Source organism: Primulina eburnea, chromosome 9 (genome assembly GCF_022965805.1).
Source record: "Primulina eburnea isolate SZY01 chromosome 9, ASM2296580v1, whole genome shotgun sequence".
NCBI lineage: Eukaryota > Viridiplantae > Streptophyta > Magnoliopsida > Lamiales > Gesneriaceae > Primulina > Primulina eburnea.
In genome coordinates, this window is record NC_133109.1 from 29,991,619 (window position 1) to 30,014,176 (window position 22,558).

The window sequence follows — 22,558 nt, forward strand, 5'->3', positions numbered from 1 at the left end:
TGACCCAAATAAGATATTTGTCTCACAAATACGACCCGTGAGACCGTCTCACACAAGTTTTTGCCATAGTGAATATGTGACAAAAATTCATTCAATAGGATTGGTACAAAACTGTAAAATTTATTTTCATGAGATATTTAGAAGAGTCTAACCTTATTATTCTCACATTATTACATTGACTTGCGTGTATTCTTAAACAAAACATGGACACCCCGAAAATGTTATCTTTCTTGAAAAACAAATGAATCTATTGAGTTCAGTGAAGTCTTCTCAATAAATATTCAACCTGGACTTCCTTTGTCAATGGCATGATCCAGTCCCAATACAGATCACCAACCAGGGCCGGATTTATTTTGTATGCAGGTTCTGCGATTTCTTCGTATTCATTATCCACGTTCATCTCTTGCCCATATGTTCGGGTTTTTACTTCAACCCTTCTCTTGATCGCCTCTTCAACGGAAGTGTATGTTAGCAAATCCATCAGTAGGGCTCGATCCTGCAACACAACCAAACAAATATAGAGCAGCTCAAAAGTCACATTCTTGAAACTGTGTTAGCTCATGCAGATTGTTATTTGTTAATGACACAAGTCTGTAGATTTACTTGTGTCTTGATGGCCGATTCATAGACATCCGGGGAAGCACGAAACTTTGCTTCTGCTACGAATTTACCATAATGAATTCTCTTAGAGAGGGCCTGCAAATTGAGATCAGCACCATTATTCTTTCCATATCTGAGCTGAATTTATGTCAAATATTGCCTGGTTACCGACTAAGTTTGAATGGTATAGTATTCATCACACCCCCAATTGAAAATTTAAAATGAACCGCAAATATGTTTGTAATAAAAGTCGGATATGATTCCATGTTCTCGATGTCAATGAAGCAACCTCAATCCATGATTAACGAATTGTAAGGAGATCGTATTGCTGGTTTATTCAGAGTGAACACATAATTACATTCACAATACTGAGGCCTGAATAAATAAGTTTCTCTCTAGCAATAAAATCTTCTCATACCAACTAATGCATACCTGCAAGCAAATTGTGTCGCGAGTCGCGGCTGGTCCATAGTTACCATCATCACCTTCTTTGACTAACCTTGGAAGAAGATTTTTAAAGTACATGTTCCATACTTGAACATTGATATTGATTGTACTTTGATGCTGGATGCAGAACCTATATGAATTTAAGAAACCATCCCTTGTTTAGTTTAAAACCGTCTAATAAAATTTAGAGAAAACCAAAAGATTAATCCTCATACATGTGAGCATATGTACAAGATTAAAAGGTATTTATGTTTTACCTTGGGATATTCTAGAGGGGGCAAGATTGGCTCAGGTAAATCATGTGGAAAGAAAGGATGCTCATCTGGGCACTTGTATCTTCCAACCTAAGTGGAACTAAATTAGAAATCACGTATCTTTTAAATGTCAAAACAGTTGGCAAGACTCGGCAACCTTTGCATGAAGCTTTTCGGTTTCTTTGACCATGAACTCAACCAAAGAGCCGTTGAACCCATCAATGGCTAAAGACTCGGGATCATACGTCACTGCATTGTAACAAAATTGAGCCCTTCCCACTAGGCTATATATAATACTATCCTCTTGCTGAATCAATGAATTTCTGATACCGTCTAGAGTGTAGCTCTGAGTTTCATCTACCCTATTTTTCGGTGTCAATCTGAAAGAATACAAAGAAAACTTGAGAGCGAGATCCAATTGAATCAATCATCTTTCTAAAATCAGATGGTTATTCTCCCGAGTAAGGTCCCACACGATCTCATCTTATTCTTGTAGAGAGCGCATGTAATACTAGCACTAGCAAACCAACATCTACTTTGATTAGTAACAGGGAAACAAATTACCGAAAAATGACTGATCTCCACGGGAATCCATCCATAAAGATAGTAAAAACACATTCCACAAGAGGACATTACAAATTAATGACCGCCAAGTTGTCACAAGTTTGTATACGAACATGCCATCAATGCAAACATCGATTCTTCAAAAAACATGTACTTACATGTAAGAGGTTTAGAACAAATTTAAAAAGAATAGAACCAACATGGAAAATTGATAAAAAAAATAATTAAATTTCATTGTTCAATTCCGTTTAATCGCCCTGGTTTCCCATCAAATACTCACCCCAGAATCTTAGGTCAGCTCCTATTAATCAAGAAAGCAAATCCAGTTCTCCGAAAGGCAAATCAATATTGAACACCCAATTACGGGAACATGACTTGATATTCCTAAAATTAACTCCGACCACAACTCATCTACTTCATTGACAAGCAAAAACTACCCAAGTACGAAGAAAACATATACGAGCCCATGAGTAAATCAAAACACGTGAAATTGCGGACTGAAAAATAGGATCGAGAACACCTAAAATCTTGAAATCCAATCCAAGAAGAACCAAGAATCATTACCCAGGCGTGGTAGCAGAAGCTTGAAATACGACACGTGTCGTTAATCTTGACCTGGGTAATCGAAAGCCACGATCTTTAACCAGTGTTTTTTGGGGGAAAATGACCCTTTGTCGTAAAACCCAGTAATCACTACTAGGACTCGACACAGACAAAAAGGGCGATCTCAAAAGCTTCGCTTCCATATCCCAAAGTTAAAAAATAACCCACTACAGCAGACCGACTTCGCTGCCGTGCGGGGCGGCGGCGGAAGCGGCGGAGTTAGTAATAACAAGCGGCGACAGAGAATACAGTAAATAAGATCCCGCGTAAGAAAAAAAAGATCTATTTTACGGTTGCGGACCCATGATTCATGAAGTGGCGTTGTTTGAATGGTAGTTGAGATTCATCAATCAAGAGGAGCCGGAGTTGGTGTACGAGAGTGACGGTGTTTCAATTCCAAGAGGATTCGTTAGTTTTTTAGTATTAGTGTCATTTTTTAAATCCAAATTACATTTTGTACGGCACCACGAGAGACCAAAGATAATTATCATGTGGATCATAACATTTATAATTATACAATAATAAACGAAAAAATTATGTGAGACGAGTCTCAAAGGTCGTATTTTGTGAGACGAATCTCTTATTTGAGTCATCCGTGAAAAAATATTAATTTTTTATGCTAAAAGTATTGTTTTTTATTGTGAATATCGGTATGGTTGACCCGTTTCACAGATAAAGATTCGTGAAACCGTCTCACAAGTAACCTACTCAATAATAAATATATCGCAAAAACTCGTATATGAAATCATTTCACGAGTCAATTTTAATTCCTATCTGATCCGATATATAAAAAAATATTAATTTTTATGTCAACATTATTAATATATTTTCAAATATGGATCAGGTTGATTGATCTTTTATATAGATGTGTGTAAATTGTTTTAGTAACTATATAAAATATATGTGTGTAAATTTTTTTGTGGGTGTGGATACTATTGTAATTTGAAAATTTATTTATTTATTTAAAGAGATAGATGTAGTATTGCCAATTTGTCATTAGAAAATTGAAATATTGTCATTGTATTTAATGCATCAATTATTGTTATCATTAAATTTAATACATTGTCCTTATCCGTTATGTATTTCCATGTTGTTGAAGGTTTGTTTAGCTAGACAATACACGTTTGTTTTTTGCTAAAGTTTATCTTAATCCAACTTTTTAAATTACAATTCTACAAGAATTCGAATGCAACACACGCAAGAGTATGAAAAGTAATTGATTGTGATTGTCCCGTCTAACATTTTTCGGGCGAGCCTATTAGACAAGAGTATGTCCAATACCGTTTATTTGAATAACATGATTTACAGATACTTACATTAGTACAAGTATTTACCTAATTCGTAAAAAAGTTGTAGGACCTGAGTGCTTATCGCTTTACCAAAAGCTATAGCTAGTAGTAATGGTACAACTCAAATCTTTTAAACTGCACAGCAGCTCAAGCACTACAGGTTCGATCGCTCTATCAAGCAGAGACAATTATTGCACTCAACAATCTCTCTATCAATAATAGCACTCCTTGCGATCAATGGAAATCGAACCCACTGACCTTGACTCTGATACCAATTGTAGGACCGAGTGCTTGCCGCTTTACCAAAAGCTATAGCTAGTCGTAATGGTGCAATTCAGATCTTTTAAAGCGAACGGTAGTTCAAGCACCACAGTTCGATCGCTCTACTTAACAAGGAACAATTATTGCACCCAACAAAAGTTATCAACTCCGAGTTTCATCATCATTAAAAATAGAGAATACATATTTTTGTAAAAGCATCATATAATAGTTTAGAAGTTGACTATACAACTCATATGATATAAGAATTCATAAAATATTTAAAAATAAATTAGACAAATATCTCCTAATAAACTTTCTGGAATCGTTGAATTTTAAATCGTAAGATTATTATTATTCAGATAAATTATTGATTTTTTGAATTATAGAGGTCAACCCAAATGATGCAGACATCCTCGTAGACGTAACAACTGATGTTACATGTTGCCTCAATCTCTATCATTTGAAAATTTCAACTAATTATGTGCTCCGATTTTATTTTATTTTTTAAATGCAAAATACAAATCAACGGTTCATGGAACATTCACCTGGATTTTTAAAATATAAATATAAAATATACAAAAATTAATGTACGTGATGGAGTTCTATAAAAATACCGCAAAACTCCACCACTAATGGTGGATGCTACAATTGATCTTTCAACGTCTTCTCTTCTTGACAGCGGACGCTAGCAGCTACGCTGTCAGCCTATTTTTTATGAACTTGACAAATCTCTTATTTTGAAAAATGAGATTTGAGAGTCGAGATCATATACCATAAATTAGATTTTGAATAATTTGAAAGATGGGGATCACCTTAAAATGATGAACCGATCAACCAATTTTAGGTAATTTTTCTTTCAAAAAAATGTGTACTCTTTTTATTATTTTTATTAAAAAAATATTTATTTAAATATGTATTGGTTTAGTTTTCGAGAAAAAGTGTTAAAGTTGAGAGCCGCTGCTGCAAAGTAACAATGTTTGTTTTCAGGAAGAGAGGACGTTGCAGCTCGCTGCAATTAATTTGCAATATCTGCCATATTAGTGGCACCATACAAATTAATTTTGAATTTTTTTATTAAAAAAACTCAAAATTCGTCCTATCATTAGTTATTTTTATTTTGAATATTAAAAGTTAAGCAATTTAATTGTATAAAATCTCAACCTCAAAAAAAATCAAGACTCTACACCCGAAAATTAATCCATTTTAGATAATTATATGAGTCGAGTACACGATTTTGGTTCAGTAACCAGTGAATGGATCTAACAAATCATATTGGATAATAGCGATGTAACTCAAAATGTTTACATGATACAAAAACCAATACACCGTATTTCGACCGATATACATTTATGAACAATTGTTCTTTCGAACACGATATACATGATGTAATGATACGTATGATATTTTCTTATTTTATGCATTTTTTAAAGTAAGAATAAATATTAAACTAAATAAATAAAAATCTTGATGGCTAATTTGTATAGGGAAAGGAAGAAGAAAAGTTTAAGACGGATTTGAATTGTATCAACGGTCGCATCAAATGGATTATCACACACTTGTTCTTCCTTAGATATCCCGTTCACATTTCGAAGGACCCGGAATCCAATCACATGTTGCCACGTGTGATACTGGTTGGTGGATTTCAGTGTCAAAACTCGTTTTGAAGAAAATTTTGCCACTTCCTTTCTTCTGGTTGAATCTTAGATTATGTCGTTGGGTTAATCTTTGGGATGACAATGGGTAAAGATACTACACTCGACTCGAAGTTGATTTGTTTTAATTAAGTTCGAAATCGTTGAGTGTAATAGTTATTTTTGCTAGCTAAAATAATCAAAATATAATGTTTAAGTTGTCATACGATATAAAATATTTAAATTGCAGTCAAATAATGAATATTCAATTTTTTTACTCAGATATGTATGGGTCGGATAACAGGTTTAATATAATTCGCCTCATACTTGGCCCGTTTAGGTTTATTTATATATTTCACGGATCTTATTCTGTGAGACGGGTCAATCCTATCCATATTCACAATAAAAAGTAATACTCTTAGCATAAAAAATAATATTTTTTCATGGATGACCCAAATAAGAGATCCGTCTCACAAATACGACCCGTGAGACTGTCTCACACAAGTTTTTGTCTGTTTTATTAATCTTTAAGATGCTGTAAAATACACCATTTATGCAACCTTTTTTAAAGACATAAAGGTTGCGGGTATAAGCATGGTGGTGCGTGACGAGGAGGAAAAATTCATTATGGCCAGAAAATATTTGATGAAAGGACTACGATGTGTCAAAGAAAGAGAAAGTACAGGCCTTCTTGTGGCCCTTTCATAGATACACAACACATATTTCACAACTGTCATCACACAGTTAGTCTTCCAAGTTGTGAAGACAATAAATACGAATTTGACCAAGTTTGGATCCGAGCATTATCGGGCAATGTCGAGAAATATTATTTGTAAATCCAAAATTCTCGGTTCATCTTGTTCGTATACAAAGAAATGAGAGTGCTCATGTGTTAGCTAAGAATAATCATTTTTATGCTAGTCTTTTTGTTCGGTTGAAAATACCATTATATATTGATGATATTTTGAGTCTGTACTATGCTGCTTCTAACTATAGACGAATGAATGTTTTTATGCTTCAAAAAAAAAACTTACCGAATTTTTTATAAAAATTTATAAGCTCACAAACAAAAAAATTTCAATAAAAATTATAAGCTCTCAAATAACTTAGGCAGAACTTATGTGTGACGGTCTCAATGATCGTATTTTGTGAGACTGATATCTTATTTGAGTCATACATGAAAAATATTACTTTTTATTTTGAATATCGATAGGGTTGACCAGTCTTACATATAAAGATTCGTGAAACCGGCTCATAAAAGACCTACTCAATAATTTATAAGTTGAGCAAACTTTTAATTATGGATCATCGAATATCTCCTAATCAAGATATTTGATCTGATCGTGCACGTAGCCAACCATTATTTAGCTTGGTGTAGGCTTCCTAAAAAAAAGTAAAATTAAATGTATTTAGAAAACAAGGGGCTTGGGGGTAAAAAAAAAACACAAAAAGACAACTGAAGCGCGAGTGGCTAAAAAGCATCCCAAACCAAACATTCTAGAATCAAACAAAATCGTGTGTGGCTAAGAATATTACACAAACTTCCAGCAAACCAAACTAATTATTAGCAAAAATTTGTGTGAGATGATCTCACGAGTCGTATTTGTGAGATGGATATCTTATTTAGATCTCGTATTTGTGAGATGAAAAAGTATCACTTTTTATGCTAAGAGTATTATTTTTTATTGTGAATATGGGTAGGGTTGACCATCTCACAGATTAAGATCAGTGAGACTGTCTCACATGAGACCTCTAATTATTAAACCAGGCATTCTAGAATCATCATATGATTATTGAATAACTAGGGAAAAAAATAGTAATTAATCTTTTAAGGTCAAAAAAAATACTTGAACAAATGAGCACCATAATCTTTTATATGTTAAATTCTTTGATGTCTCGTTAAAGTACAAACATAATTTTTCCGTTTCTTTTCAAGCAGACATCATTTGGTAAAGAAATTCAATCTCACACAATCATAACTTTTAACTATATCAAATTTTGGTCGTAAGTTGTAATAATTGCTCATTCTGGATGAATGATCGAAATATGATGATTGCGTTGCTTTATAGTTTAAAAAATTTGAAATCTATCGTTATCACAAATTATATATTTTAGTAAAACGATAAATGCTCGATCACTATCCTTACACAAACCTGCCTCTCCTCTTTATCCTCGACATAAGCAGCTTATACACAAACGAATTAGTCAATATTTAGGTAGGTGTATGTGTCCCTAAAAAAAGAAACAAAAATTAAATTTATTTACAAAGGGAGGGGCCTCCAAAAGGAAAAAAACACAAAGCCAGAGGAAGCACGAGTGGCTGAAAAGTATGCCAAAACAAACATTCTAGAATCAAACAAAATCTAGAATGTGTTTGATTCTAGAATGTTTGGTCTTGATTTTTTTTTTTTAAAAAAGAAAAAAAATCGTACAAAATCATATTTGGGTAGAAAATTATTCACTTGTTCCAGAAACCAAACTAGTTATTATTAAGAATGGCTCTCATGTGAGACCGTATCACGGATGTTAATCTGTGAGACGGGTCAACCCTACCTATATTAAAAAAAAAGTAATACTGTTACCATAAAAAGTAAAAAAATTTCATGGATGACCCAAATAAGAGATATGTCTCGCAAATATAACCTGTTAGACCATCTCATATAAATTTTTGCCTATTATTAGGGCACCCACATTGGTTGGTTAATGAGTGTTATTAACACCCATTAATTTTCGCCCACCAATGTGTGCGCAAGAATTAATAATCTTGGCTGACATGGCAGCCAAGAAATTCATCAGAATGAACGGCGTTATTTTGAAATTTGCGACGGTTTTCCGTAAACCATCGCAACTTTGCGACGGTTTTTCGTAAACCGTCGCAAAGTGAAAAGCGTTTGTTTTTTTTAAAAAAAGGTCGCTATTTGCGACGGTTTTTTAACACCCGTCGCTATGTGCGACGGTTTTTTAAAGAGATTGTATTGAATAATATTTTAAATAAATCTGTCCAACTTTTTTTTCATTTCTTAATAATATTTTAATGAATATTGGAATTAAATTATTTTTAAAATAATAAAACTATTTATTTTTAGTAATATTTGTTGTAAAATTTTAAAAATATTAGAAAGATATTGAAATATTAAAAATAAAAAAAATGAGTAAGTGGACAGTGGGACCCATAAATAATGAAAATTGAAATTAAATGAATGTGGGTGTGTGTTAATAATGGGGAAGTGTTAATGTAATGAATATGTGGCTCGTGGACCCCATCATTTTTGATGAGATGGAGAGTTATTAACATGGATTAATTCCGACGGATGCGGATGCCCTTAAACCAAACATTCATAATCATATAATAATTGAATAAAATAAGGGTCTCGAGGATAACATGTGATCCCTAAACAAAAGCCATTAATTCCAAGTTGATCCGGCACCTAAGAAGAAAAATAGTTATTTAATTTTTAAAAGTTCAAAAGAATACTTGTACAAATGAGCACCATAATCTTTTGCATATTAAATTCTTCGATGACTCGTTAAAGTTTAAACATCTTTTTTAACAATATTTATATATCGTCGATGGACATGTATCCATTTTTTATACTGTGTCAAGATCTGGTCGACGCACAAAACTAAATCTGAACAAGATATACACATGAAAAGATCCCGACTCGTGCAATCAAGATCCGGACTCGAATCGAACAAAATTATATGTTTTAAAAGTGCAACCTCAATAACTCCGGCTTATATATGTATACATATTATTAAATTAAAATTGCAAACTAACCCATGTCTATATATTTGTATTATTATTTCATAATTCTATTTTTGGATGTTTCTATTCATATGACATAATATTCGGATTTGTTTTATACGGACATATCATTTTGGTGGGGCCCAAGAAAGTTTCACCCCATTATAAATTAGCTCGGATTCCCCTATCTCTACATAACATTTGTATTCTTATCCTCCACTTCACAACTCTTAATCGGCACCAACTCGAAATCTGGTTCTCCCCCAAAAATCAATGGAAGCTCTTCACCCAATCAAGGTAGCGATTCCTACGTTTACAAGCCCTAAAACAAACAAGATTCATTCCAAGAGACTCAGAGTTCCACTCTCCGTATCATGTAAGTTATTGGGCTTCCGACCTGTTCTTGATTTGTACTTTCCTTTTTATTGAATTTTCTCCCAGATCCATCACCTTTCTATTGAATCGAAACCATTTGCAAGCTGTTTTTTTTTTTTTTTACGTTAAAGGGTTCTTCATCGAAGGGGCAGGTGCAAATATTTACTGAAAATTGTGTGTGTGGGGTGTGTTTTTGAACTTGTTATGCCAAAGGGTCGTCTTATCCCGTTTTTCTAGATGATATACTTAGATTTACAGCAAATTATACCCCAAAATCCAGAGAAGTTTACCCAATTTTTTTCTTGATTCAGGTTCCCAGTCAAATCTGAAATCAGCATCGATACAAGCTGAAGAAGGGTCACTTCTCAAATCCGACTGGCGTTCGTTTAGAGCAAGATTAGTCGCCAGCGAACGGACCCTAACAGCTCCGACAAGTCCTTCTCCACTGGTGGATCCATTCACTACGATGGATCAACCCGACCGGGTTGAGAGAAAATGGGCGCATCCCATATCCGAGCCCGAGAAAGGCTGCTTGCTGATTGCCACAGAGAAGCTCGACTCAAACCACATATACAAAAGAACTGTCATCTTGGTGCTAGTCCTCCGGCCCAACAGGCCTGACGGGTCTCATACTCAACCGGCCATCATTCATGTCCATTAAGGAGATGAAACCATGGTCCTCGAATTTGTCCATCCCGGTTTCTGACGGGCGTCTTCACTTTGGGGGCCCATTATTCGAAGGGCTGTTCTTGGTCAGTGGCAAACAGAAGCAAACTGGGGTTTTGGATGAAGTAATGAAGGGATTGCATTACGGGACAATGGAAAGTTTGGATTGTGCCATTGAAACGAAAAGGGATTTGGGTGAAGTTGGAGATTTTAGGTTCTTTGATGGGTATTGTGCTTGGGACAGTGAGGAGTTGAGGGAGGAGATCAGGGCTGGTTATTGGACCGTGGCTGCTTGTAGCCCAAGTGTTATTGAGCTGAGTGGTACTGGTAATGTTGTGAATTGGGAGGAAGTTAATGAACTCATGGGCCGTAGAAAAGTTTGTTAGTTTTTTTACCACTTTTCTTGGCAGTCGGAAGGTTTTTGTATGTACAGTTTTTTTAGATGTTATCTATATAATATGTAAAACGAGGCAGGGCTTGCATTTGGTGAGCTAGAATAGAGGAATCCCTCCTGTCGATGTAAAATTTTGAGTAAATAGAATTTTCTTGGCTAATTATGAATCCTCTCTGCTGGTATATTTTGTTCTTGCAACTCAAAAACCTTTGGAAGGAACTCTCTTTATCAAGATATCTGATTCTAATGAGTTTTTACAGGCTTTTAATGTAACAGATTGTGCAACAAAATCTGTCTTAGAGTTTGTAGTGAAAATGACATGATTTTTACCAAGCTTTCCCCGTTGTCCTCCCGACTTGTTTCAGATCCATCGTCGTTTTCGAAAACAGACATAGCTTTCGCGTTCTTTGCACTGAATTTGTTCATCCTTTCCCCTTCCTTGAGATAGATGGGCGATGAATTTGTGCTTTATGAAAATTTCAAAATCCTAGATCTTATCTTAAAAAAAATAGAGTATTTACTTTTCCTTTTATGTTTCTTTAATACTAGAGTGAATATCATGTGAGACGGGTCAACCCTACCAACACAATAAAATGTAATATTCCTAGCATAAAAGTAGTACTTTTTCATGTATGACCCAAATAAGAGATCCGTCTCACAAATACGACCCGTGAGACCGTCTCACACAAGTTTTTGCTTTAATATTTTGCTTTTAAGTTTTGCTAAGGGTAGAAGGTTTATCAAATACCTATGTAACACAAACACTTAATTTTTTTATGAAGCATTGGATAGTATGCATGTTGGATAGGGCTAAAACGTTGTCCTTGACATTTTTAAGGTTGATCAGTCGGGCACGGCGCAGACACGCCATAGACACATTTTGGCAAAAAAATTTAGTTTATATATTTATATATTTTAATAATTGTCGTATCATAACTGCATCGTGTCTTATATTTTAAGATTTGTCGTATCGTTGTATCCCTATATATTCGATATGATACTCATACTCATCTATTCAACATAGTCAAATACACACAGAAGAGTCATTTGTATGCTAGTGATTTGTACGGAAAAGTAGCCGATCGTCGCAAAAAAATAAAATAATAAAAATTGTTTTTAATAAAGAGTTTGGAGTAAATACATTAATTATAAATAATAAAAATAGCACAAAGTCAAAATTAACAAATAAAGCTAGGTGGCTGAGAGCATTCTTCTAGAATCAAACAAATCATAAGAGGCCAATACAAATTGTTGGCCAAATTATTCCTTCCAGAAAACCAAGCAAGATAACTAGTTACGTTTCTGGGACAATATAATTATAATTAATTAAATTTTACATCTAAAATAAAGAATCATACAGTTAAATTATTATACACTTAGATATCTAGTTTGGTGGCTATTTAATTGATTATGCCACCCCTCATAAAACAAAAACCATTAATTCCAAATAGTAGGTTTTTGTGAGATGGTCTCACAAATCTTTATTTGTGAGACGGATCAACCTTACCGATATTTACAATAAAAAATAATACTCTTAGCATAAAACACAAATAAATACAGTAATTTTTAAAATTACAAACATCCTCGTCAAGTTTGTATCCATGCTTCACTAACAACTGGTTTAACAAATTTTTCTTTGTTTAATTTCTATATTCGGATATCAACATATTTAACCATAACTTTTCAAATGATTAAAGTCTTAGATAATTTACTTTAGAAATTAGAGCATTTACTAAAAAAAGTAACAACATAAAATAATAAATTACTATTATCAAGTCATACAATAAAGAATAAAAATAAAATGGCCCTTTAATAAAAGTTCCAAATTGATAAAGTAAAAAACGTTTAATCAATATTTAGATATTTAATTATCTTTATCAATACTATTTCTGATGAGATTGTCGCATGTGGTTTGTCTGATAAGATTTATCCGAATTGTGTGATCGTAGGTTGTTGATATCAACCGAAATGTGGTTTGTAAGCTATTATATCAGTTCGAAAGTTATTTAATGCGATGAAAAAACAGGTGTGATGGTTTTATCATCATAAATATTATTAATTAAGTGTACTTAATAAAAAGTTAGGTGTAAATACAACTCATATATCTTTGTATATAGCCACCTAACTTTATTTGGTTAATTTTGACTTTTGTGTTACCGTACTGGCTAAGACCAATTGTTGCCAAATCATTCCTACAAGAAAATCAAGGTAGATGACAATGCCATATATTTCAAGAAGCATATAATTAATTATTGCATCTAAAAGAAATAATCATGCAATTAAATTAATAAAGTTAGGTGATAATGCAAACCCTAGAAACAAAGTCTATATAAATTCAAAAAAAGAAGAGAAAAAAAGAAAAAAAGTTTATTAACTCCAACTCGATCGGACCCTTGCACTATGTTTGACTGAATAAATATTGAAATTGGATTCGGATGGATTTTAATATCTTATTTTTAGTGTTTGGAAAAATGTTAAATTTTTATTCAGGTATTTGATTTGACAATAAAAAAATATCTAATTTGATACTAAAAAATTATTATTTAAAATATCTAATTTATTAGTAGTATTTATGTAAATACTCATATAGTTTTTATCATGGATATATTTTATCCAGAATATAAGGACAAAATCTATACTATATAAATGTTTAAATTAATTTTTATGAAAATACTGTATCCATTTAGATATTGAAATTTTAAAACTTCACATATTATCTCTACAAATGTAAATATTTAATATAATTTTTTTTTATCGTTATTCAAATAATGATTAAAAGTTATAACAAAATTTTATAAATTTACTCGATCTATTAATGATCACGATCATAATCTGTATGTATAGTCATCGCGCGTTTCTTATTAATCCTCACTGTAGGGACCCGGACGCTAATTCATTCCTTAATCGTCTTTAGGAATATTTTATCATTTATAATAAAAAGGGTCTAATTTTTTTTTTTTTAAATGCAAAGCGGAAACGTAATGTAATTAAATTCAAATTACATATTAAACATAAACATACAATCTTATGTTATCTACAAGAATTCAACTAGGTTCAACTACATGTCAGTGCTGAATCCTAAGTTGCTTCTGAGCCCAGATCTCCACGCTATCTAGTCCAGCCTCGTTCTCTTCTTGACCCTGATCCGATCCCACTTGTTGCCATGCACACATACAAACAGGACAACAGCCGGATAACTCCGGTGAGATATAAATATCCCAATATAAATCATGTATACATGCAATCATATAAACAATATAAAAGCATATAACAGAAAATCATATCATATATCACAATCATGACATGAATCAATAACAAGAATAAATCATATTCTAAACATGTACCCTAATCAGGAACATAAATCAATATCAAGAATAACTCCTATTCTAAGCATGTACCAATATCAGGAACATCAAGGAACATGAACCATATTCAGGAACACAATCAACATCAATAAATATACATCAATATAATTGTCACTCAGACTCGTGACTCTACGTTTTAGACTAGACTCGGTCCTAGCCTAGGGATCCCGGTTTCCAAATGTGGTGATCCTATATCGAATTCCATAATAGAAGGAACAGTGATTCTATTTACTCGATATAACCAAATATGGTGTTCCTATATCGAATTACGATATAACCAATTATGGTGTTCCTATATCGAATTACGATATAACCAAATATGGTGTTCCTATATCGAATTCCGTAATAGAAGAAATTCCAATTCTATTTACTCGATATAACCAAACATCCGGTGTCCTGACCTAACGTCATGGACTGTAGCTCTATCGCTAATATCCTATCTTGAGACATCGTGCAATGTGCCCGTGGCGATACCACCACTATCAGGCACTTCTGTCACAAGATTATTCATCTCATACCTGTTTCTATAATTCAAGAGAACAAGTACATCAATCAACTCAATGCAAATATCAATGCAATAAAGTAAAGTATGTGATTTAGGGAAACTCGAGTCAAACCTCACTTGAGTTGTGCAATCCCAACTCAACATTAATTTATACATTTATCTTCTCGCTCAGAAGAAGAAGAAGTCCCGACTCTATCTCGGTCCATTCTCAATCTGGTAATAACAATACCGAACAGATATAATATCAATAAACAACTCAATTCAGAACCTGTTCTGATCAATACTCAAATCAAAACATATAATCTGATCAATGTCAATTGATATACAATCTAATCCATATCGACGATATCACGATATAATCGAAATCACTATTGAATCTGATCAATATCAATTAACTGATGTTTCGACGGTATAACAATACAGTCTCGATAACCCCGTCAGTCCAAACATCACAGATATAATACCAGAACTCATAATCAAAGTCGATACCGGTCATAATCTCAATAACAATACATATCTGATATGAATTCTCAGTCAAATCGATTTCAAAAATCATAACAATTACATAAACAGTCTGTTCTTTAATCTGACTTCAATTATACGATGTCTACTATGTCAAGAACATCATATATGACTCATATTCAATTCTGACAATAGCATAATTTCAAAACATGTCAAAACGTAGCAAAACTTACGTCCAGTTGTAGCCGTCGTCGCTAGGAACACGATACCGTACTCGGATTCAAAGTCAGACGGACGGATTTCTCGTAAATCGAATTCTAAAATCAAGAAGTAAAACTTCCCCTCAATTCTCGATTTCTGCTGATTAACATATATATGGCCAAGTGGCTGTATGGCTATATAGACACACACACACACACACACAAATATACACGCGTTGCATGTATGGCCAAGTGGCTCCCTTTCGTTCTGCATGACTCGCGCTCGGGCGGTCATCAATTTCCGCTCGGGCGCGGAAAGTTCTGTCAAGATCCTCGGTTGAACATCTCTCGGCGCTCGGGCGTTAATATTCTACCGCTCGGGCGCCAAACATTCTGCCCCAAAACGTAAAATTGGCGTTCGGGCGGTTCTTTTCTACCGCTCGGGTGCGAGATGCTCGGCTTAACATCTTGAGATGTTCGGTTCAACATCTTGACTTAAAATAAACCAACGCCCGGCTTCGTCATTTGAGTTCCTATAACCTCAATTCTGTCAATTAATCAACGTCTGATTACAGTAATTAAATCTCGGGCATTACACCCACATTTTTGTATTTTATGAGATCTTTTTTAAAGACTGCAAAATAAAAGTACACCGAGAGTAAAGTGGTAAAATTCAACCAAATTTGGCTCGAAGTGTAAAAAACAATTCATTTTTTAAGATGGAGAAATGATCTATAAAAACTTTTAAAGATAAAAATATTTTTAATTGATGCTCAAATAACTTTATCAAAAAATATAATAAATTGCGGAAACTGATGCTTCTATAAATTTAAAACCTAGACTAAAGAATTATAATTATTAAGTCGTACGAAGTTAATGTTATATAAAATTGATACGTAAGACTGTATTTAAAATTATATATGATAAAAACAATAATTTTAATTCCAAATTCCCACAAATACCATGTTATAACCACAAAACGGATAGACCGGGTAGGTATGGTATGTTGGGCTTTGGGAGTGAGTTAAAAGAGCAACAGAGGAAAACGGTAAAATATAAAATAGAGGTCCTACCGGGAGTCGAACCCAGGTCGCTGGATTCAAAGTCCAGAGTGCTAACCACTACACCATAGAACCTTGTGTCATTCTAAATTAAATTATACAAATTTATATTAAATTTAAATATACAAATTTATATAAATGTTATAAAATAACTTTATTTAATAAATAAACGCTTGGAATTTCGGAAAAAAAATTAACGAACAAGTTAAATATCATCAATTTTTTTTTATGAATTTATATGCATACCCTTAAAAAATACATTTTGTGACATACAAATCAACTACTTGGATGGGCTTCAAGATTTCTTTACCTCCTACCAGAAATAGGATTGTTTCTTGGTTCTTCACGGGAAATTCTTGGATATATTAATGATCATGGTCGTGCGCCAACATGGCTGTTCCATTTTCCCAGTTTATTTGTTTGATCTATTGAGACTTGAGATTGCTTCTTTGTTCCAAAGATTAACAAACACCAGTGATTCGGGTGGTGGATTGTTTTACCATCAAATGTGTTCAATTTTCTTGGATTCGTAAGATTCATGTTTTGATCCAAATGGAAAAACTCGGCTATTACTAAAAATTTCAATTGCTTCAAAAATTATAACATGGTACACAACTTGAAAACCAGCGCAAATATAAAACTCATTTTTCTTGGAGCTTCAATTCTTCGACTAGGAGTCGAAGGAACCCTTCGGAAGTCCCACCAATTTCTTGAGCCTGCCGAGCTATTTTTTTCACTTCCTTAACTCGAGCTCTCAAGTCTTTCCCCAGCATCAGCTCGGAGATCTTAGCAGCTATATCATCTCCGGCCACCAATTTCTCCCCTCCCCAACCCCAATCCTCAACCCACAATCCTAAGCCTGCCGATTCCACCACCGCTGCATTAAACTTTTGGTCTCCATGCTGTGGCCAGGCTAATATAGGCACACCTAATCTTGAAGCTTCTGTTACAGAGTTCCACCCACAGTGGCTGATGAATCCTCCAATGGCCGGATGTGCTAGAATCTGATCTTGTTTCACCCATCCCTTAATCACCATTCCTCTTTTCTTAGTTCTTTCAAGAAAAGATTCACCCAATACTTGTTGTACTTCTTCCTTGTCATCTTTGTCCACTTTGTTCGTTTTTAGCACCCACAAGAATTTGTATCCGCTCTTTTCTAGTCCATTGCGTAGTTCCAGTATTTGATTTCTGGACAGCGCCATCCTGCTCCCAAAGCTAACGAAGAGTACTGATTCGGGAGCTTGTTCGTCGAGCCATGGAAGGTTAGGTGCCTTTTCGACCTCGAAAGACTCGAAAGGACCAAGTGCGAGAACTGGTGCTAAATCAGGTACTATCCTTCCACTGTTTAACGCCTCAATCGATTCTGATTCGAGCCCGGTAAACGTGTTCATCAATATGCCTTTCACATTACTGAGACAAGGAATATTTGAACTTATAACGGCTGAGAAAAATTGGTTTGAGTCGAGCATTGGAGGCGGAATACTCGAGACGGGTACTGCTCCTAAACCGGGGAGCTCAAGATGACCGTTTTCTTGAATTTCAACACTCTTGTGAAGCGCCAGATTGGGAAGGAGAACCATTAGAGAGAAAAATCTTGCAGAAGTAGTGACCAAAACATAAGTAGAGATGGATTTATTCGAGGCAAAGCGACAGATGCTGCCCGCAACTGAAAAATCGGATATTATGGCAGAGAGGGGTGGTGATAAAGTCGAAAGGATAGGATCCAAAATGTGAACTGAATTGCTGATGGCTTCGACCTGCATAAAGAAAGGATCCTCGTTCAAGAAGTTGGATTTCTCGAAAGGACGCGGCTGAAACTCGAGGCGTTTGATGTGTGGATGCAAGGTGAAGAAATTGGAGATTTGGTCTGATTCCGCGGCGGAGACGGTGGGGTGGAGGGTGATTACAGTGACCATGCAGCCATGTGCGGCAACGGTGGCTGCCAGACGGAGGAATGGGATCAAATGGCCGATCCCAGAACAGGGAAACAGAGCTACATGCGGTGGTGCCATTTTTGAATATTTTGGTGGTTGTTGAATTCTTGCAACCTTTCACTTGTATCAGAACTGTGAAGACTCCCAACAACCTGATGGTTGGTAAGTAATTGATGGGTTAATTGAGATTCAGTACATTTTGAAAATGGAGTTGGGTTTTAGTACATAGAAAGAGAAATTTTCTTCTAAATTGCCAAATTTGCCCTATTTAAGTTTAATTGATCCCCGCGCTTTCGAAAATGGTATCAGAGCTAAGGTTAATTTATTTCAAACACAAAAATTTTATTACTAGCAACTAAATGTATGAAGAGGAGAATTCCGAAAATTATGAATCCGAACTTTAGTTCGAGAAGAATAATTTACAAGAACTATTCCAATATTTTGGAAAATACACAAGTATATCTAACTATTGTTAGATATCAGAAACAGGAGAACAAAGGTATGTTCCAATGGTGACCACCAAGTTATGGTATAGATCTGATGGAAACATCAGACATATGACGGTATATGTCATATATCAAGAAATGAAAGGATTTAGGTATCCCCGAAATCATTTCAATCTCTATTCCAGAAACATTAGTTTCCGAATAGAGCTATTCAGATGTTCTATAAAGCATCTGAAACAACTCATTGAATCAGGAAATTTATCTCCTGATGAAAGACAGCAGTGTTTGCAAAACCTTGCATACACAAAAGGTAGACTCTTACAGGCCGAAAAGACCAGATCTTCAATGATCTGTTAAATATGCCAGGGACTACCATCCAGTTCGAAATTGGACTTATTTCCCTGGAAATAATTCAATTAGAACAAGAATTACATCGAAGTACCTGCTTCACTGAACTCAGAACAAAAGGTATGAGTTTACAAGGTTTAAAGAACCGTAAAAACATACTTCAAAATCTACTCAGAAGAAATTCTTCAGAGATCAATGGATCTTTATAGACAGAAGATCTACGAAGGGAAGCAACAGCACCCTCAGGTAAAGATTTATGATTCAGAATAATAAATTTCTGGAGATAGTACCAGACTCCTCTAAGCTCTCTCTGGATCTTAGAGAAATACAGAAAACGGTACAAAATTATGGCAATGTGCTATATTATGTACCCCAAAGGGTTGAAAAGGTCCTAGAGAAACAAGAAGAAATTCTTGAGATCTTAAAGGATATTCAAACAAGAATACAGAAACTAGAACAACAACCAAGTTCTAGTAGAAGAACTTCAGGAGGTTGGTTACCACCATCCTTTGGTACCGAACCTTTGTTACATCAACAAGGGAAGGCCAGAGTGGTACCAAAACCCTTAACTGAAGAAGAAAAGATGATCAATCTAATTAAGTCTGTCTCAGAAAAGAAATTGATCTGATGACAACGTTAGAAAGGATTGGTCTGGAGGATCTACAAGAGCTCGCGGAATCTTTCGCAAATCTCAAAGTAGTAGATCTAAAGATGAATACAGCAGTAGGTGAAACACTACCTGCAATAACCTGGTCATCTTCTCAGGAACCACCAAGGGAAAGTATGGGATCTCATAATGAAAATATGAGAAACTCTCAGAATGATTTCCATACTGGTGGAGGATCACACCCAGCGGGAACAAGGGCAAGGAAAACTCAAATTCCTTTGCACCAAACACCCTATGGAAAAACTGTTTTAGATCCTATACATCCTTACGGGGTTATGCTTAACCTTGATATATTGGACTTCAAAAACAGAGAAGAACTCATAGACGATTGGACATCTGCTATGAGGATTGCAGCAGGAACACTTGATCTCAACAAAGAAGGATTCATTAAACTTTTGGAAATGAGTCTTATGGGATCAGTAAAAATTGCTTGGGACATGACTTCAGCAGACATGAAAGAGTCAGTCCTAGTTGGAGAATCTCTTAGTGAGATCGCTGGAAAGATGGCTACCCTATTCAAAGCACACTTTATAGGGGTAGACTATTTCAATAGTCAAGATACGGAGAAGAAGAAAAAATATACTCAAGCTCTGTATAGTCTTGAATTACATGATATATGTTTGGTAGATGAATACATTATGTTATTCACCAAATATAGATGGAATTCAGGAGTCGAAGAAGATATAGCTATGCAGCTTTTCTTCGCAAAAATGCCAAGTCCTTGGAGAGAAATGCTCATAAGGGAATACGTACCTGGTAATCCAGATACATTGGCAAGAAGAGCCTCTTTCCTTAAAGGAAAATTGGCAGAATGGTGTCATATGGCAGCGTTACAAAAGAATTACAAACGCCTAAGGGGTATCAACAAAAGAACTCCTTTGTGTTGTAAGGAAAATGATCTTCCAACTATTATTGGAAGTAAACCACAGAAGCATAAAAGGAGAAGTTTTAGGACTCATCCCTATGCACGAAGTGGAAAAAGTTCTTGGAAACCAAGATCTGTTTGGTCCAGACAGAAAGCCAGATCTTATAAATCTGGACAGAGAAGCGGACCATCAAGAAGAAGGATATCGTCCCAGGCATCGAGTTCATCTCGAAGCACAGGAAGAACACCTACAAAGAAAACTTTCAGAAGAGCTCATACGCGAGCCAATGAAAGTTTCAAGGATTGTAATTGCTGGACATGTGGAGCAAGAGGTCATATCTCGACCAACTGTCCAGAAAATGAGAAAAGAGGTATTAAACGCTTCGATCCTACTCCGGATATAGAAGATGCAGTTTATTACCAAGATCTCATTCAAGTATACCGATTTGAGGACATTGCCTCAGATGAGAGTATATATGAAGAAGAAGAAGTCTTAAGTCAGGAAGAATATGATGGAACAGAATCGGAATCTGACTGTAGACGAGGTGTTTCGACACGAAACACATGAAGATCTGTCTGGGTTTTTTAGCCAGACAACAATATCTCATAACATGGTTCAAAGAATCATGAGAGAAAATCCAAGTCTACAGAGATACCAAGGTTTCTCTGCAATCTTCGTCCATTGAGAGATAGCGCAGGGGCATCGCGAATCCCCAGTCCCCTTTGCCGTCCGAAAAATGACTTCTTCAGAATGGTGGACGCCAAAATTCCCCATGGGCGTCCTCAAGATATTTTTTCAGATACCGCTATACAACTACAACCCCGTCCCCCCTCTAGCCAGTACCCTATGTATAATTCCTTCTTTCCTTTCCAGGGATGAGTCCTTCTACGCCCAGCCCAGGTTTGAAGCGTTCGAAAGTGGACAGAGCAAGGCGGGCTTTTCTTGGAGATTTTTCCTAATGGTAGTAAGCCGCAGTACCTTCTCTCTCTGCCTTCCAGGTCTAGGTACAGATCCGCATGTCAAACAAAGGTGTAAATGAAAGGATCGAACGCAGGTAGAAAAGTTCTTAGGAAGTCTTGGCCTAAGAAACAGAAAGCATCACCTAATCTATAAAGTTTCTAGAAGGGAAATGGCAATCCCGATGGAACTTACAGGAAATAGAATGGAGATGCAGTTAATTCCTTCCGAAGAAATTAAGGAGGAATTACAAAAACTCAAGATAGAAGTAGCAAGGACTATGTCCTGGATTCATATCGGAGCAATCCAAATTATGATAAAAGCTACTTTCAAAGAAGGAATAGATTCACCTATCGATATTGCTATTTGCGATAAAAGAATGGGGAATCTACAAGATTCAGTACTGGGAACAATCTCAGGAAACCTCTGTGCAGGAAAAATTGTAGGGGTAATCTATCCAAGGATAGCCTACAACCTGGCAGATCGAGATTTCAGCCGAGCCTTGACACTACATCAGAACTTCAAGGAAAAAAGGCTGATGAAAGAAGGTAATAGGCCATATTCTATTACCTATCAAATTTCATATGCTCTATCTAATACACATCATTCTGAATTGTTTATTAGAAACGAGTTTATTGAAATCCCTGAAATATTCGGAAAGGTTGCTCAGGCAATTTATCCAGAAAGGGTTGAGTTTCCTTTAATACAGGAAACAGATATCCAGATCCAAGACAAACCGATTCTACAGAGGAATCAAAGTCTTAGATTGGAATCAAGAAGACTATCTTTTCAAGGAGATAGAATTACAAGTTACAGATGGGATAAAAGGCCTGTCATAGAAACCCAACAGGAGCTGAAAAGTTTTTCTACAATAGGAAAACTTAGATGCCCAGAAGGGTGGAAGGAAGTAGAAATAGT

General features: G+C 35.1%; 1 protein-coding gene, 1 non-coding gene and 2 pseudogenes across 2 annotated transcripts; 1 reads left to right on the forward strand and 3 right to left on the reverse strand.

Moving 5' to 3' along the window:
• Positions 1-68: 68 nt before the first annotated feature.
• Positions 69-2,869, reverse strand: LOC140841558 (chorismate mutase 1, chloroplastic-like; annotated as a pseudogene).
• A 6,707-nt stretch (positions 2,870-9,576) lies between these two features.
• LOC140841559 (uncharacterized) lies at positions 9,577-10,996 on the forward strand (annotated as a pseudogene).
• A 5,429-nt stretch (positions 10,997-16,425) lies between these two features.
• TRNAQ-UUG (transfer RNA glutamine (anticodon UUG)) lies at positions 16,426-16,497 on the reverse strand. The gene has a single exon. It is a non-coding gene; the product is annotated as a tRNA-Gln (tRNA).
• Positions 16,498-16,963: 466 nt separating this feature from the next.
• On the reverse strand, positions 16,964-18,525 carry LOC140841560 (UDP-glycosyltransferase 708G1-like). The gene has a single exon (XM_073209078.1). The coding sequence runs from the start codon at positions 18,432-18,434 to the stop codon at positions 17,064-17,066; it is 1,371 nt and encodes a 456-aa protein (XP_073065179.1). The 5' UTR covers positions 18,435-18,525; the 3' UTR covers positions 16,964-17,063.
• Between the last annotated feature and the right edge of the window lie 4,033 nt (positions 18,526-22,558).

Coding starts and splice junctions, on each gene's coding strand:
- LOC140841560 (XM_073209078.1), bottom strand. CDS start 18,434: ATGGCACCACCGCATGTAGCTCTGTTTCCCTGTTCTGGGATCGGCCAT.